We start from the raw sequence: 18,333 nt of genomic DNA, 5'->3' as shown, positions 1-18,333 counted from the left end.
AAATGGCCACGCAGTGCTCTTCGGTATCAACTAAAAAGTAAGAGGGTAACTTATCTATGATACGAAGTGCGTGCTAGAATCGTATTTAAATCATTTAGTCACCTCTTCTAAAGAAGAGAGATTCATGCAAACACGCGGTTAGAGTGGAAATTGACTGTGGCCTGTGTTAATTAGTATGTACTGGTATGATGTTAGATGGCCGAAATTTACTTGCTCGCATGTACTCTCCAAGAGCCTAAGCACCAAGTTCACCAAGACTACAGTGGACGATGTATTAAGAGCTTGTTGGGATCATGATCCATAAGGTTGAAGCACATCTATGTAAACTGAGACGAAATTTTTCTCATATATTTATTTCATATTTGATAAATGAAAATTAAAATACTACTTATAAACTATTTTAAACAGGAAGTCCAACTCATCCTTAGTTCACACTCTGGACATGCTTGATATGAAATTTGCGCCATAGTCGTAGTAATTATTTAGTCGCTGACTTTTAAGAGTATAATGTTTAGTATTCTGAGTGCGTGATCAGTTTTTTCTATCTTAATGATCTCGCAACCTCATGGATAGATCATCATGCTCCGAGTGAACACTCCTCCTCTTTATTAGTCAGTCAATGATAAATTCGAGATCAATTGAGAGGAGGCGTGTGAGTTTTAAATAAAAAGGACTCACTCAAACAGAAAAGAATTTAAAGGAAAAATTCTTGTTTAAAATTTTAATTGACCAAAAAGATATGAATTGTGCAAGTACAAGTATGATCTGTGAGTACAATATATCATTCGCTGTGTGCAATTCAAACAGGGATTTTTTACTAATTTTCCCGAATTTAAATGTGCTTGGATAAATCACAGATTCACAATCAAGAGGGACCGACTTTCCTCATTTTTTTTTTTATAAAAAAAATCATGTTTGGCTCTGAACTCTCACGAGCCCGGGCTTTATGATTGATGAAGCCGCAAATAAAATAGTATTTATACTGATAATATAACCGTGATTCTATAAAGCAATTAAAGTTGGATTATATTGCCGTAGAGATGAGGTTGCGCACCAAATGCGCCTCTTAGGAAGTTCTAAAAGCTAGGCGTCCCATCCAGAGTGGGGGTAAATAACCGGGGATGCCATTCCATGGGCAAGTTGGGAAAAGCACATACAAGAAGTCAAATAAACCGAACGGAAAATTCAAATAATCATAATCACGATATATGGCGAAACAGAATTGAGCAAACAAAGGCCAAATTCAACGCATTCCCCACATCACTTTCTAGGTTCCACACAGCATTGACGGCATACGGGCCACTCACTCTGACTGAGTCATACATTAGTCTCCATTGCGTTCCGCCGCCAACCCTCCCCCAGGCCGACCTTATACCAATAATTTAAGTTAAACGAAAAGAAAAAGAAAAAGAAAAATATGGATATTTCTGCCCTCCAGCCAAATTATTTTAGGTTAAAATTATATGCATACCGTACACGTGTTCCAATACATAAAAAGATGGTAAAGGGAAAGACGTGATGAACGATACTTGGGTTACATTATAAGGAATTGCCGCCCCAAACGGGTCTCAGCGGCGAGCAAGGGACAGGTGGCATAATGGGAGAGGTTCTTTATATGCTTTATTTTGACGGGTCTTCCGTCCTCCCTTCAATTATGGAAACCTATTTTTGATTTCCCACTTCCGCGTTCCTTCCCGCACGCGCCTCATAATTCTCCTATTTTTCCTCGTGAAAGAAAAAGAAAATCCGACGATTAATAACGTCCCCACCCCTGCCCTTGCTTCGCCTATATATAATGCCCCCCGAGTTCCATTATAGAACCCAAGGAATAAGTGTTGGGAAAGAGAGGCGCCGATCAGAAAGAAAGGTTCCTCTCGCCGCTGTGGAAAGCTTCTTCTCCTTGTATTCATCACCCTAACCTATCAAAAGCAGCTTTCCGCAGCTTCCCCACACAAGTTCCACCATTCACCATGGCTCGCTCTTTCTCCAACCTCAACGGTCTCTCTGTTCTCCTCGTCAACGCCATCTCCAGGTACTCCATCGTCACTTTTCTTCCTTCATAATGACCGGCTTATTCGATCAATGAATTGCTTGTTAGATTATTTTGATTAAAGCTTATGAATGGGGGTTTGACTGTAACTTTTGGCTTTGTTGGTCATAAGCAGGCGTGGATTCGCGTCGTCATCGCAGGGATTCGCCACAACCACCGCAAGGGCCGGAGCTGCCTCCATGAGCGGTAAAGTGGCCAAGAAATCCGTGGAAGAGCGAGTGACCGCCGAAAAGGAGTCGTGGGTGCCGGACCCCGTCACTGGTTACTACAGACCGGAGAATACCAAGGAGATCGACGTCGCCGAGCTGCGCGCCACGCTTCTGGGCAAGAAATGAATTTGAACCAGTTAAATGAAACTCCGGGGTCCAGATCGATGGATTGACCATGTCGTCTCGTGTATCTGGCCTGGAATAGAACGAAATGCACTTCTTAAACGGCGTCGCTCCGAGCTGGCTTTGGTGGCTATATGGCTACACAAATCCTTCGGGGATGTAGATCTGGAATTTCTTATGGATCGTGCGGTGAGTTCCTCTGTTCTCAATCCTAAGAAACAGAGGACGAAGCCATATCGTTCAATTGTAGTGTCCTTATCTTTTTCCCCCTCGGATTTTATTCCAATGTAATTTTCGTTTTAGAAATAAATAGAGGAGTTTTCATAATACATAACGCGACAAGCAAAGTGTGTCCTGGTCCCATGAGTATATCCGACTAAAAACGAAACCCCGACTTGTGGCCGCCAATGTTCTAGAACATCAAATATAAACTGGCCTCTATAAAAAAAAAAAAAAAAAAAAAAAAAACAGACTGTGGGTGAACCGTGATAAGTGCTTGACGAGGGAAAAAAATCAAATAGAAGAAGACATTTATATTGAGCCATCGACATATTTTTGAGGAATTATACTATACGGGTCGCTCGTAATTCCTACGGCCAATGTTTTGTGTTGCGCGGTGGAAAATATTCAAGACATTTTATGAGGCAGAGGAACGCTGAAGATTAAAGATGTGTATAATTCACGGACCTGGCAGCGTGCGCACTACAACCGGCCTTCGATCAAATCTACTGGAATCGTCTTAAGAGTGGGGACCGTTCTGCCAGCTGACAAGTGTCAATGCCTCTGCCACTTGTGCTTAATTCTTCCGGCTCCCGTAGTTATTTTATTATTTTGAATCATTATCTCAATATGTTGCTGTGCATCCTGAACTTGGGCGGGAAATATCAAGTTGCGTATGTGTTGGAGCACCGCTCCCCAATCAGGCAATCAATCAACACGGTGGCAATTTTGCGGGAAAAAAATAGTGCTGTCTGGTGAGTAAACGACGGTCCTGATCATTTTGTTGATACAATAATTGTTTTGATCAGAAGAAGGGTTACGTATTCGGCGAGAAATGAATAAAATTATCAACTTAATATGTGCAGAATAGATAAACTGGGGCAGATATACTTACGAGCACAATCTGCAGCTGATTGAGAATCTGTTAGGTCCTGTGCCTGCTGGACAAAAAATAAAGAGGCGTTTGGTTTTATAATAGGCACGGTTCATGTTGGCCTTGATCATGGTTGCCTTCACCATCAAACTACAATATGCGCCACATCCTTGCCTTCATCATTCACGAATAATTCACTTTTATATTAATTTAAAATTGTGTAAATCAACTCGTTTGGTCCCTTGTACGTGCGTGGAGGGCAGTACTTGAGAAAAGCGACCGAAAGTTTCTGACGCAAGGAGGTGATACAATGAACGAGTCAGTGCCAGGAAAAGCGCCAGTTAGAAGAATTAAAACACGTAACGCTGAAGTCAATTGCCTGGAAGAGCAGCACCCAAGTTGACGGGAAATGCTCCCTGGGCTTGCTTCCATATCACAGGTAAAAATTTAGAACATTAATTAAATCGAAATAATAATTTACCCCAAAATTAAAAAAAAAAAAGAAACAATAATAGTGAAAAGACAGTATTCAGATCGGCTATTCAATTCGCTCAGTATATTGTAAGATGAAATCAACCAATAAAAAATTGCTCTGTATGACGCTGCTGGATACCATCTTATTATATATATGTGTTCGTGATACTGATTTAAATGGTTTCTCAGGAGGATTGCTCGATGAATAGCCAAAGCTTATCATGAATTTACGAAGGACGTGTTCGAAAGCTTGAATAGAGGCATGCTGTGTACGAAATTCATGTTTCAAAACAGCTTGAGTGATCGTTGAGTGGGGTTTTATCTTCGTCCGCATGCACAGTGCTCAAAGCATGCGTTGAAGAAACTGAGGGGGAAGATAATGTAATTTGTTAAATGACTCTATGCCATGGACGCTGGCGCGTAATATGAGTTGAAACCAGATGCGCTGATACTAATTAACAAGTTTATCATAAATGTAATATTCAATCAAGAGTCACTAATAATTCAACGACAACAATTATTTTGGGGAACAAGACACCCAAGGCCGCCCAAGGTCGCTACAGAGTGCAGGGACTTAGAATTTAATATATAACGGATAAGAACAGGGGATTGTATTAGAAAAAATAACGAGTGAGAATTCTATTTGATTTTCCTAAAAGCATGCACGTGGATAAAGCTGCAGATGTCGGTAGAATGCCCTTTCCATGTATTAAACAACTGTATTTCAGGGGGCAAAAGTTTATCTTCTGAAAAATTTATACATTAATAAGGAGAATCGGAGAAAATATGAGGCTCACAATTAAAAAAAAAAAAAAACGTATGTGGTATAAAATCTAGTTAACTTCATGACGAAATCAAGGTTTCGTGGTCAGGATTCACGGGTTTGCATGTCAGAATATATATTTCTTTCTTTATATATTATTATAAATATTTAAATTTTAATTATATGAAAAGAGAGTCTTTCATTAGATTCTGATTAGTCCGTATAACGTGATCTCTAGATTGACAATTAACGAAAGTAAAAAGATACTTCCTCCCTCATTATTTAATATTTACTTATCTTGGTTTAAATTTCTATTTTGTCTTCAGGCATATGTCCAGTTTCAAGTTTTATTGTATAATTATATTATTAGATGGAATGGAGACGGTTAAGATTTAAAATAATATTGTATTGCTGTATTATATTAAATAGACGGTAAAACTGTGAAAAAAAAGAAGGAAGGAAGTAATTAATAATCAGGCGAAATGATTATCATTTTGTATTCCGAATTTTCGATTGGCCCCGGTGCCGCCATGCGTGGCGAAAGCATTTGGCAGTCCACCCCCAACCGTTTTGTTTTTTTGTCTCTTTTTTTTTAATTATTTTTTTTTAAAGAATAGATTTGCGTGGCTTTCAATTTTTCTTGACGAAGTATGAACGGTCGACTAGAAACGACGCCCTCCGTAGAACGTTTTCATACACCCATCACGGGTTGGTAAGAAAAAAGTGGTGAATTATGAAAAAGACACTTAGTGCAATACTCCCCACCCCCCTACCCCAAAACTTCTTCTCCTATTTAATATTTTATAAATCAACATTCCAATATTAAATTTTAATAAATAAATAAACCTATTAAAATTATAATCGCTAGTTCAGAAATGCACTATGGGGTGTGTGACAAAAAAAATCAACTCTGCAACATAATAAATATGAACTCTCCGGATTTCACCCAACAGCAAATATGATAAATGGAGAAGAAGTAAGGAGAATTCATATATATTCTTATGCAAAAATAAACCTTATGCATAGATCTCCGGAAGAATTGGGCGATTTGCATGTTCTCGACTCGTGCACGGTGACAAAGAGAAGGAAAATACACGAGAAGAAGTCTGGTAGGGTGGGAAAAGTAAGAAGTGGAAATTTCAGGGTAGGCGGCTATGATCACTCCTTCATTTCAAGACAAATGAAATTAGAATTAAAGCTGGCGTCCGTAATTAGGCCAACGACCATCCTGTTGGTCTGATCTGAAATGGGAATCCAATAAAGAGATGAATCTCCAGCCTGAACTGCGAGGAAAGGAACCAAGACAAGACATTTGAATGGCCTTCCAGGTAGATGCATATCTTTCACACGGCATCTGGATGTTACTTTTTCCACATCTGCAGGGCCATTTCAATACTCATTCTGGTCACATATAGATTAGATCCATCATTCCTGGTTATAGTCAGTAAACCAACCTATCATGCTTTTACCGACGTGCCCTGGACAAATGACTACGTCACCTCATTTACCAATCACCATAGCGTTGGGGGGGGGGGATAAAAGAAATTTCCAAACCGTGATAAAAGACTTGGAGCCCATTTGAAATAGTTTATAAGCAGTTGTTTAATTGCGATTTACAAAATACGAGACAGATATGTAAAAAAAAATTATCTTAACTTGATGAAATATATCTATAAGTGCTTACAAATATGATTCCAAACAGAATGCTACAAAAGTTTTTAGGCCGAAATGGAGGGGATGCGATAAAGTTGTTAAATTGGCAGGCCTTTATGCACTCCAAGTGCTTTCAAAGCCCAAGCCCAAACAGGATCGATGCTAGCCCCTCAAATCAATCTGGAATCTGGATAGAGAACCAAGTTATCCGTAATCTTTTTATATATTTTTGCCCCCCTTAAAACGATCAAATTCACGTTCCCGAGCATTATTTGGGGACAAATTTCATGTTCAAATTACAACACGTAAAGTATAATTTGCTCAAGCCCGCCAGATCACCATGCTCCGCTCACGTGATTACAAAGCTCGTAGCTTACTTACAAAGTGTTTACGCTTCAAGTTAAAACAACAGCCGTCCACAAGCAGCCGAAGGGTAGCTCTTAAGTCAGCTTGTGCCTCATTGTGAAGCTTCCTCGAGACTATTACGTACTCACGAAAGATTTGGCTTTTTTTCAACAACACATACAGATTCTTGCGACTGTGGAGAGAAGCGCCGGCACACTTGAGAAAAGTTCATTCAGATTGGCAAAATAGCACATCTTCTCTTCAACTAGTGTTTGCTACTCTGCATGTTCTTCTGGGGCAATTCCAATCACTTTTTTTTTTTTGGTGCAAAAGATGTGAGGCTCATCGTTTGTCTTTTTTTCAAGGCATGGGCTTATCCTTTTTCTTTTTTGGTTAATAACCAACAAATCAACAACAAAAATATATATATTTAGCATAGAATTTGTGGCAAATCTAAGCAAGTCATAAACAACAAGTAAATCAGGGGGAAGAAAGAAGTTAAGAAGAACAGAGATGCCAAGCGTTATGGTGTGTGCAGCTGACATTGGCACTGTGTTATAAATGTTGCTTAAGTCCAAGAACTTTGTTTTCTCGCACAAGATTGTTAGGGGTGCTGGAGGAAGCTACTGATCACATCGAAAGCTAGGAATTCAATTGAAAATTAAACAAACACGGTCACAATAAAAGGACTGAGCATCCTCATTGTTTTTTTGTCATTGGAAAGGTTGATACATCATTGAATTGTCATTGCTGACTAACCTCGGAATTTCTTCTGGTTCGTTTTCTTCCACTCAAACTTTCTTACATACACCCGTCCAACCATGCATCTATGCTAATCTTCTTCAAAGGAACCATTTGACGTTTAGCATTCACAGATGATGATGAATGATAAACATGCTACAAGCGCCTTCTTTAAACTCATTCAAAGTAAATTTACACAACGAGCGTCCTATCTCCACAGACACAATCACTGCATCTGGGCCTTTATCTCTCACACCTCTGTTATCCAACAATCCCTCTCACAAGGGTGTTGTCTTGCAGTTTAAAATATTAAATTCATTAAAATTATTGTCTTGTATCACAGCATTATCTTCTATAATATGAAAATTTGAGACAAGACATGATTGCATAGGACCACTCTTGTAATTTTTAATATATTGTGACATATCAATACATTGATTATCAACAACTTATAATGATTGCATGGACGGTAGCAAGCATCGCCTCTATTCCTTGTCTGCATCTTGACCCGTCCGTGAACTCCTAGAAACGAGAAAGCAATGATACTTATCATCTCTGCTTGATAATGTTACTAATAAACATTAGTATTAAATGTCTAGGGACTTAGAGATGTGAAGGAAAATAGGTCAAGACAGGTCAGGTAAAGGGTAGTATGGCTCTGCTATCTTGCGCCTAGAAACAAAGACAACAGTAAGATTTTTTTAGCAAATGTTTTTTTTTTTAATTAATGAGTTAGATTCTCTTGGATATTGAAGCTTACAATAGGGTGTTGCATGTAAGTCTAAATATCAAAAGCCAACTATGAAGTTACAGTTTAGTTGATTTGTTTCCCTACCTTCACAAAACAAGACTTCCTAATGTTTCTGTCCAGGTGTTTCGCTGCCTCTCTTTTGACTGAAAAATGGAACCAGACACTGATCACTCAAAGGATATCCATTGTGAGCCAAGAATGGGTGCCTCTGGTGGCTATTTTCTCTTATTAATGGTGATCATCCTCATGACTGCCTTTAACAAGCCTACTCCTCCTTATGTCGGTGCCCGCATTGTCGTGATGGTGGCGCCCGACGTCTCTTCCCTCGCTTTCCCACAACCACCTCTCCCACCGCCTGTCTAGATCCTTCTATTTTCAAGTAGCTTCTCGCCTTCACACACTCTTCTGCCATTCACCCTCTATTAAATGATGACTGTGTCATCTGCTTATCGGAGTTGGAAGAAGGCAATGAAGGCCGCATCCTCCTAAATTGTAGCCACACTTTCCACTCTTATTGTATTGATGCGTGGCTTCGCTCTCCCTCCATCTACTCAATATGTCAATCTGTCGTTAAGCCATCAAAAATTTTGAAGCAGACCTCAGTTTGGCTAGAATAATTTGTGCATTGCTCGGATCTTCCTCCGGCGATTAGGTGCCCCAGACAGCCATTAGAGGTGATGCAGAAGCCAGGCATAATCATAGAGCCAAGAAATGGCGAGAGCAATTTGAGGTGGACAAGGCCATCAGAGTCGGATTTACTCCGTTCAAATATTCAAATCCATTGACAAATAGTTTTAATAAATCGCAGCAAGTGCATGTTCCCCATAACGTAATTTTGGTTTTAGTAGGGTCTAATGAAAAACAAGCTCGTCCTAAAAGTATGTACAATTGTTTTATTGCATGTCACAAGATCATGTCATTTTCATACTACAAGAGGAGTGGGATTGTGGCTGTGCTGGAAGCAAAATGAAAGAAGACATGAAGACGGTGGCGAGGATGAAGTTGAAAGGAGCGAGGAAAAACTGGTGCTTAAGATTTAACGCCTATCCACCAATAAGCCAGACCTTGTGAATATAGGATTTCTTGTGCCAGAGATTGAACCACGACTATGATTGAGCTGAGTAGATTAATCACCAGCGGTAGTAATCGACAAGCTGAGGGGATTGAGTAGTGCTGATTGGGTCGTCACTCAGATTGGCTTTGATTTCTCTGTTGAGTTTGTTTTCAAATTGCATTGGACAAGTTCTGAGTAGACCACTCAATTATTTTTGAAAGAAGATAAAAGTACAAGGACTAAGGGTGTGTTTGGCAAGCACCCCAAACTATGGTTTTGGGACCCAAACCATGGTTTGGGAAAAATGTTAGCCAAACACCCTTAAAAAAATCAAAACCATGGTTTTGAGAAAAGCAGAAATTTTTTACTTTTAGAAGAAAAAGGGGAGAGTGTGAGAGCCTATAGGATATGTATCTTGTTGTTTTTTTTATAAACATATTTTTTATAAATATATTTAATCTTATATCTTATAAATATATATACATATTAATTATTTATTAATTATATTATCTTATATATTATTAATATATGTTAATAAAAAAATATATTATTAACAATTTTATTCCTTCAAATTAAAATATATCATAAAATATTTTTTTTTTCTATAATTATCATATTAATTTATACCAATTTGTATATATAAAAAGTACTTCTAATAACAACTATCTAAATACTCACATTTCTCAAAATCATTTTTTCACAAAATCTATTCTTCCCAAAATCTATTTTTTTCAGAAGCTATTCTCCAGAAGCTATTCTCCAAACCACGGTTTGGTTTCATCCAAACACACCCTTAGGAATGGGCTAAAAGCATGAGTACTGGGTTATAAACTAGATGAAATTATAAGAATTAAATAACTTAGATAAAAAAAATTAAATACTGTTCGTTATAGATTTTAAACATTATATTGATATTTTATAATTAAGAAATGTTTTTTTTTCAACGTTCTTTCTTTTATTTCCGTTTCCCAAAATGAAACGGAGCGTTTCACTGAGTCCCCGGGCGGTCTGACGATTATGGTCGTCGGATCAAACGGACGGACTAGAAACGGTGCAGGATAAAAACCCCTGCGACGGAACTGGATTTGTTTCCAGTTCTCACTTCTCACAATAAAAACCCTAGGTTCACATTCTTGCTTCGTCCCGGAGCAGCCGCGGAGCGCAGCAGAGACTGAGCCAGTACATTCGCCATGGTTAGTTCGCCTCCGAACCCTTATCCTTCTTGTTTCCCTTTTCTTTTCTCATTTTCGTCAATTGCAGGGAATCGATTTGAAAGCAGGAGGTAAGAGCAAAAAGACAAAGCGAACCGCTCCCAAATCTGATGATATTTACTTGAAGCTCCTTGTTAAGGTTCCTTCTCTCTCTCTCAATATCACTCTTCCTTCCTTTTCTGCTTTAACTGCTCTGCCATTGGTAGTTGACACGACTTTTTACCCTTTCAGCTTTACCGGTTTCTTGTTAGGAGGACCGGGAGTAAGTTCAATGCGGTGATTCTAAAGCGGCTTTTCATGAGCAAAGTCAACAAGCCACCTCTATCTCTATCTCGGTTGATTCGTTTCACGAAGGGAAAGGTGCTTATCGCTTAGGTTTGGAGCTTCGTGTGGTTTGGTTCAGTGACAACCTTGATTTAGCATCGTCAAATGGTTACACCGGCTGACAATACAAAATAGTTGATACTTGCAGTATTTGTTACCCAAGACATTGCTTTTTGGGAACATTGTAATTATGTGCAGTTACTGATAAAAAGGCGTCTTTCTTATTCATTTCAATCTGGTCCATGCATCAGGAAGACAAGATCGCCGTAGTGGTTGGGGCTGTGACTGACGACATTCGTGTGTATGAAGTCCCAGCGTTGAAGGTGACTGCTCTGAGGTTCACCGAAACTGCTAGAGCTAGAATTGAGAAGGCTGGCGGAGAGTGCCTGACATTTGATCAGTTGGCTCTTAGAGCTCCTCTAGGCCAGAACACGGTATGAATTTTTTCACTACTCATATCTTGGCATTATTATGACGGATTGTAAATATGATTTTTGGTCTGGATGTATTGGATTAAAGCCACAACGGAATTGGTTGTTGTTGCGATGTTGAATTTCTTCATATCCCATTGCCCTTTTCTGAATGAGAATGTTTAGGAACGGTGTTTTGAGAAGAAATGTTAATTTAACGACCGCAATTTAATGGAAGGATCCGTGGGATTGAGAACCTAGCACGTCACTTGTTTTCGCATTTGTGGTCTTCGGCACTTGATGGAGCGTGCTTGTTGATTACTTAGCTGTTGTAATGAGTTATTGTTTTTGTTGTTAAGATATGTTATAAATCTTGGTTCATATTACTAACCGGACGATTGTTGAGCTGCGAGTCGTTGAATCATAAGATTCATGAACACATTATAAATTCATAACTATTCATAGTTAGAATTCTAAAATATAAATTTCATAAATTCTCTGTGATATCTAATTACATACTCAAGGGAATGCTCGATTTCGGAAGTCACCTTAAGTATTCAGAGGTACAGATGGGACTTTAAACTTGAAGGGATGGGGAAGTTACGAGAAACCAATTTTAGGAATGTTTCCATGGAAGATCACTCTATTTAAAGTAAGAGGTGGAGTTGAACATGTTATTTCTGTGGGTAACTTAAGAGTTATTATGGAATACAGGGGAGTCAAAGTCTAAAGCCGCCCTTGATCTGTTAGATTGTCATAGGGACTTCGAGTGAGAGGTTACCATAAAACTGTTTCTGGTGACTAAAGTAAGAACTACATCAGGAAGAGAAGAAAATAATATAGCAACGAAGTACGAGTATGATATCAAGTTAAAATAGTTGGCTTCCAGGATAAAGTTATATGAAGTCATATAAGCTTCAAGCTGACGGCCAAAAAATGGGAATGTATGAGCAAACATTTTAAGCAATTATGATCTGCAGAGATTATCCTCCTCTTATTACTATCACTTCTACTACTGTTATTATGCAACCACTTCTAGAGTCCATTTAAAATGTCTGTTTGTAGTTAAATTTTAATAGCATGCTTTACATTATAAATTGGTTGTTTTGGTTGGATGAAGAATTACTGGTCACTCGATGTCTATTAACACCCGTAAAATATGAGCTGATCATGTTCTGGAAGTACATATATTTTGTCCATAGTGGAGAAGGCTGACCTTATTGCTTGGGTCGACGGCAAAAATCCTTCTTATTCGTTTGTTGGAGTTATAATACGTAAAGGAAAATGTGAGAAGCACTTAACTTTATATCCTGTCCTGCACTCATAAGAATCCTGTTGAATTACTGAATTTGTATTTATATTTGTAGTTTATACTATAAATTGTGATTATTTCATAGCACTTGTTTGTTCTTGGAAGCGAGGAAATTATTAACTTGATGCTAAATCGTGCTATTTTCTCTGCAATGATGTCAGGTTCTCCTCAGAGGTCCCAAGAATGCCCGTGAAGCTGTCAAGCACTTTGGGCCAGCTCCAGGTGTGCCCCATAGCCGCACGAAACCCTATGTCCGTTCAAAAGGAAGGAAATTTGAGCGGGCCAGAGGAAGAAGAAACAGCAAGGGTTTCAGAGTTTAAGTCCCGGAATTCAAGCATGAAGGAGGTTCACGTTTATCTTGCGGTTATTTTGTAAATCGTTTCCTCTGCGACGTTCCAACTCTTTGCTCGTCTCAGTTTTAATTTTTCGCTGAGAGCGGAGGAAGGCAATCTGGACAATTTTGTTTTGAGGAACTTATTTACTAGTGAATGATGAACCTTTAGAAGGATTGTTCTGGAGTGTTTCTCTTCCCCGATTTGTCGGATACTGATTTGATTTATTTGCTTGGATATCTTCTTAATATAAGAACTAGTTTGACTTTTAATTTAGTTCTAAATATAAGATTTTAATTCATTGTTTTTTATATTTATTTTTTTTAAACGAGTCTTTATATTAGTCGAATGTGCTAAATGCTCAACAAATAATAGTTTTAGTCAATATATTTAGTTTGGTTAGCAAGGATATTATGAAGAAGTTCTAACCTCATGCGTAGGTACTTAATTGGAGAGAGGGATATGCGCTAACCTATTTTGTGTTGGGAAACTCTACCAAAATGTATGTGTTAAGGATAGAGTGATATCACCGGTACGGATAACTGATTATCTATTTATTATAATTAATTAATTAAACTAATTTTTTTAAATATTTTTAAATTAATTAATTGAGTTTTATATTAAGGATTGAAAGTAGTATAATTTTCTCTCCTGAGCCTAACACACTCTTTTAGTTGACGAGGTAGATGAATGAAGTCACGCGCTACTGGCTGTGTCAAAGGCAGTTGGTGCCTGAGAGATGGAAGCAGTCGCTGCCGCAAGCATACATGGGCACAGCCGCACGGAGGCAAGAAAATGATCGCCCCTCCCGACCTATTCGCTACTCACCCTCATTTTCTTTCAACAAGCCTGCTTTAGCTTTATTACCTTACACTCCTTCATGGCGTACTATTTTTTGAAGTTCTAATGAATCGATTTCTTGTGATGAACTCCGAAAGTCAAGTGTTTCAATTGAGGGCGCAAGGTTTTATTAAAATAATAATGAATTGTGTCAACCCCTTTTTTTGGCGATGGAATGAGGTTCAATTAAAAATATATTTCATTGCGGAGCGATTAAAATTCGTGCACAAAATTTTTAAAAACTTAAAAAAATTATAATAAAAATACGTTATAGTTATTTATAATAAATAATTATATAATTCAATTACAGTACTTATCTATTCTGTTTTATGACTTTTATCTATAATGTGTTAATCGTTTGAAATGGCCAAATGGATATTGCTAAGATGTAAGAGTCTCACGTGATGAATCCCTCTTGCGATTGCAATTGGACAAAAATTAAATTAGTCGCAGCATTTCAATTTATTTTCGAATTTCGATGAACAATATATTTCTTCCTTAATGCGTAATTTAACTTCTAATTGAAAAGCTACATAATAGGATGGCAAACTGAAGGGGGGAAAAAACAAAAGAAAAGCTACATAACAGATTTCCATATCCACAGGTTAGACGTAATTTTTTCCTAAAACGCTCACCAATGTACTAATATATAAATATATAATTAAAAAAAATTCCAAACAAGTAATCGGCCTAAACCGGGCAATAAATTTTGAACCCCAGGACATGCATTGAGAAGGTATACAAAGGATGTATAATAATGCTTTTTATTTAAAACGAGTACACATTTTTTAAAAAAATATACACTGATCACATATCTGTTGAGATTTAATTGATTTAAAAATTGAAATTATCCCGGTGCTACCAAAAATAATTGGGGAAAGAAAAAAAAGGAACCTTCGACTAAGCTTCCCTCCACCCACACATCATATATAATTCATAATAAATAACTGAAACAACTCTCTCCCGCAACAGTCTCTCGCACTGCGGTCATGGATGTGGAGACGGACAGTCACGATACCAAGTACGCCCATAACGGTGAGGTCCTGCTTGTCTCTGCCACTCTTCTCTTCATGATGTTCATCCTTCTCGTCTTCCTTCACACCTACTCTTCGTCCTGCTTCGGCCGCCGTCACCCACAACGCCGTCGCCGCCACAATCGACACCTCTCTCTGACTGCCACTGCCGACCCTCACACAGCCCTTGACCCTTCTCTTTTCAAGTTCCTCCCGACCTTCACCTACTCCTCCGCCACTCACCTCCACCTTCAGGAATGTGCCGTCTGCTTGTCGGAGTTCGAAGAAGACGAGGACGGTCGCGTCCTCCCAAACTGCAATCACTGTTTCCATACCTATTGCGTTGATACATGGTTCCACTCTCACTCCAACTGCCCAATATGCCGAGCTCTGGTGCGGCCTCTAAGAATCTCGCCGCGAAGAACAGAGGCGGATATTTCCGATGGAGAGTTCGCGGGTTGCTCGCATCTTCCTCCGCCGATTTCGTGCCCGAGGAAGGAATTGGATTTAGATACGCTAAGCGTGATCGTGGAGGCGAGGAAGAAGGAGTTGGGTGAGAATAAGAGGACCTCGGAGTCGGGTTCACCCGGAGACGCCCGATTGAAGAGTTCCGAATCCGATGACGGACTATGGAAGGGCACTTGGAGGTAGCAGGTAAAGGAAAGCCGGTGACAATGTGGGAGTGGGGGCCCGGCCCGGCCCACCCAGGCCAGCGACGAAAGTGGCCTTTTCCTTGTTGACATAAACTGATACTATTTTTATTCACTTTGCTTTGACGCTTTATACTCGAAAGGAGTCTGTCGGTCTATTTTGTCCTAAAGATAATTACGACGCAGGCCAAAATCTGTCTTATCTCTGTGAATAATCATTTTGATATATAAATATATATGTGTGTGTAAAATATTTTGTGGGTTGTAATGACCGACTAACCTTGAGTCTGTGGTCTAAGAATATTATTAGGTGTAAAAGCGTGACACTTGTTGTAATATTATTTGGATGGTATATATTATGTTGGTTTGAAGGTGGATATGTGTTCTCTATATCTTTGGCTCTGAAATCTGCATATTTCGAAATTGCCGTTGTCTTACTTCTAGGACAAAAATGAGAATGCCGTCGTCCTTGTTGGTTACCCCCAAGCGGTGGCAGATACTGTTATTGCTGTGAATAACTGCCGTTGTTGCTTCTGCAGATACCGCTGTGCTTAATTTATGGCTGTCGCGTAGTAGAAATTGACTGCGCTTCTTACTTTCAGTTTTGAGGACACTGTTTGATTGACGCCCATTCCTCACTACTTCCCCCTTGTTCTCAGATCCCTGTCTAAATAAATCCAAATCCTCTCCTTTCCCGCTTTGTCTTTTAATTTTAACCACATTCTTTAATCATTATCTTCCTTCCTTGATCTTTATTCCTCTCGTTAGTCCCATAGTAAATGTTTAAAACTAAAAATTTACCAGCATAAAGTCGGCGATAAATATTAATTATAGAGAGTGCCATCTTTTTCTTTTTTCCAACGGCCAAAGTTTAAGATGTCATCAATTTGTTTTTCTATTTTCGCCAAAGCCATCAATTTGTTTAAACTAAATCATTTTCTTGCTTTGAATAACACAAGCCCAAGGAAAAAAAATAAAACAAAACACACAAAACCAATCTCCTCCCCTGGAAGGGGGCCTAAGCCATACTGTAGATGATAACCTGACGGTCCAGAAAGCAGTTCGCTCCACAAAAAAAGAAAAGGGAATAATAATAACTCATGGTCTTCCTTTGTTCTCGTTTGGGGTGGGCCTCAAGCTGTCAAATGCAGCTTTTTTGGGGCCTCATAAGTTTATACGACATATCTCGATATTGTTTACCCAAAAAAAAAAAAAACAACAGCATCGAACCCATATGGGGCCTGGTCCTATTATTATTATTATTTATGTTGGTCCTTGTTAAGGGTGCTCATAATTACAAAAATGACACTCCCAGAAAGCAAGGGAGAGACCTCAAGTACAGATAATCGGGAAGAAAAACCCCATGCATAGGATACGATAATATGTTGAACAGAAGAAACTAAAAACAGAAAAAATCAAAATTACGATTACGAGTCACTGCAACACGCGTATAACACGAGTAATTTCAGTTTTGATTAAACAAAATAGATAACTACTAATCTAAATTAAGAGTGGCCAAAAAGAGAATTACCAAATTTAGAGGAGCAGTAACAATACTATTAGAAGAGGAGCATCTCAACGTATAACCATTCTCTCATTGAGGGGCCATCCATTACCATTCAATCATAGCAGTTTGTGATATACACAGATTTGAAGCACCGAAAAGCAGCTTCGCTTCAGAAACCCAACCGGTCAAAAATGAGAAGCAACCCAGAGCTGTCACTGCTGGCATTAATGGCCGTGTGCGTCCTGATTCTGACGTCACGCCAAATTGAAGCGCAAGAAGAAGAATTGAGAGGGGAGGCACTGATCAACAAGGTATGCGAGAAAACGCCATCGAAGGATGTTTGCGCAGAAACACTAAAGAAAGACCCGAGAAGCCAGACGGGAGGGCTAAAAGAGATGGCGTTGATATCAGTTCAGGCCGCCAAGGACAACGCAACAGATATAATAAGTCACCTGAAGGTGCTGGTGGTCGATGACAGTCTGTCGCCGGATGTCCAACAGGGCATGTCGGATTGCTTGGATGTACTGGGAGACGCACAAGAGCAGCTTAACACAGCGACGGCGGCCATGCTGGTGAAGATCGGAGAGGACGCCGAAAAATGGCTGCAGGCGGCGGTGGACGCGGTGTCTACCTGTGAGGGTTACCTCCACGGAGATGATCATCTCCTGTTGCACAAGGAGGACAACTTCCGTCTCATGTGCAACATTTCCTTGTCCATCTGCAAGGCCTTGGACAACAACCAAGTTTAGAACCGGCCGGCAAGCTTTTATTTCATTTCACTTCATGTTATTCTTCTTTCGAGCCTAAATATAATATACCTTGCCTTGTTATTATAACATTTTATAACCCGGTTACAACTTGCTCCCTCCCCTTTGGGGACGTCTAAGAAACTGCCATGTGTGTGGGTGTATCAGATTAAAACCTCGAATTGATTCTGTCCCTTCCACTTGAAGGTTGAAATGTGGGTATACATTAGTATAAAACTGCCATGTGATGGCTATATATTACAGCCTCGAATTGATTCCTCATTTCTTCATCCACAACACTATTCTCTCAAACACACACTCAAGAAGAAAATACAAAACTCAGCGACGAAAAGAATCAAGAGAGCCCCTGTTTTGAAAAGCGTGGTTTTGCGTAGCATGCTGCCTCATTACCACTTAGGATATCATCAAAAACTAAAGTTTCCGGCCAGCGTTAGAATCCGATTCTTTCAGTACAGATTACAAGTTTTAAAATGGAGCACGTGGGGTAATACTTATAGCAGCTTCGAGCATCAAAACATACATAAACAATAAATATATGAAAGCAAATTAGAATGCGAAGGGGAAATGGAGAGATGGCCTTGGATTTTACGTGTCTAATTTAATTGTCTGCTTAAATCCAAAGCATTAAATAGGAATCAATTTCATGAAAGGGCATGTGTTTATGTATGGTCGTCGCTTGAGTCAGAAGCAAATTCAGTTTAAATCCCGCTG

At 39.1% G+C, this 18,333-nt stretch overlaps 3 protein-coding genes across 3 annotated transcripts; all 3 read left to right on the top strand.

The window, feature by feature from the left end:
- The first annotated feature begins 1,813 nt into the window (after positions 1-1,813).
- On the top strand, positions 1,814-2,711 carry LOC114741936 (indole-3-acetic acid-induced protein ARG2). Its single transcript, XM_028930185.1, has 2 exons — positions 1,814-2,032; positions 2,166-2,711. The coding sequence occupies exons 1-2, from the start codon at positions 1,971-1,973 to the stop codon at positions 2,383-2,385; spliced, it is 282 nt and encodes a 93-aa protein (XP_028786018.1). The 5' UTR covers positions 1,814-1,970; the 3' UTR covers positions 2,386-2,711.
- A 7,653-nt stretch (positions 2,712-10,364) lies between these two features.
- LOC114741935 (60S ribosomal protein L18-2) lies at positions 10,365-13,059 on the top strand. The gene is made up of 5 exons (XM_028930184.1): positions 10,365-10,449; positions 10,517-10,606; positions 10,699-10,827; positions 11,043-11,225; positions 12,675-13,059. Exons 1-5 carry the CDS (start codon positions 10,447-10,449, stop codon positions 12,831-12,833), a joined length of 564 nt encoding a protein of 187 aa, XP_028786017.1. The 5' UTR covers positions 10,365-10,446; the 3' UTR covers positions 12,834-13,059.
- A 3,987-nt stretch (positions 13,060-17,046) lies between these two features.
- On the top strand, positions 17,047-17,604 carry LOC114741933 (pectinesterase inhibitor-like). Its single transcript, XM_028930183.1, has one exon. The coding sequence runs from the start codon at positions 17,047-17,049 to the stop codon at positions 17,602-17,604; it is 558 nt and encodes a 185-aa protein (XP_028786016.1).
- Positions 17,605-18,333: the final 729 nt, after the last annotated feature.

The sequence above is a fragment of the Neltuma alba genome, unplaced genomic scaffold (assembly GCF_004799145.2).
Source record: "Neltuma alba isolate B1F8T4 unplaced genomic scaffold, ASM479914v2 tig00003575_pilon, whole genome shotgun sequence".
Lineage (NCBI taxonomy): Eukaryota > Viridiplantae > Streptophyta > Magnoliopsida > Fabales > Fabaceae > Neltuma > Neltuma alba.
This window is presented reverse-complemented; position numbering and strand designations above follow the sequence as displayed.

Bases quoted from the DNA above. Each gene is read 5' to 3' on its own strand.
- LOC114741933 (XM_028930183.1), top strand. From the start codon at position 17,047: ATGAGAAGCAACCCAGAGCTGTCACTGCTGGCATTAATGGCCGTGTGC.
- LOC114741936 (XM_028930185.1), top strand. From the start codon at position 1,971: ATGGCTCGCTCTTTCTCCAACCTCAACGGTCTCTCTGTTCTCCTCGTC. The intron at 2,033-2,165 runs GTACTCCATCGT...GGTCATAAGCAG, and splicing joins CTCGTCAACGCCATCTCCAG to GCGTGGATTCGCGTCGTCAT.
- LOC114741935 (XM_028930184.1), top strand. The intron at 10,607-10,698 runs GTTCCTTCTCTC...TTACCCTTTCAG, and splicing joins ACTTGAAGCTCCTTGTTAAG to CTTTACCGGTTTCTTGTTAG. The intron at 10,828-11,042 runs GTGCTTATCGCT...TCCATGCATCAG, and splicing joins TTCGTTTCACGAAGGGAAAG to GAAGACAAGATCGCCGTAGT.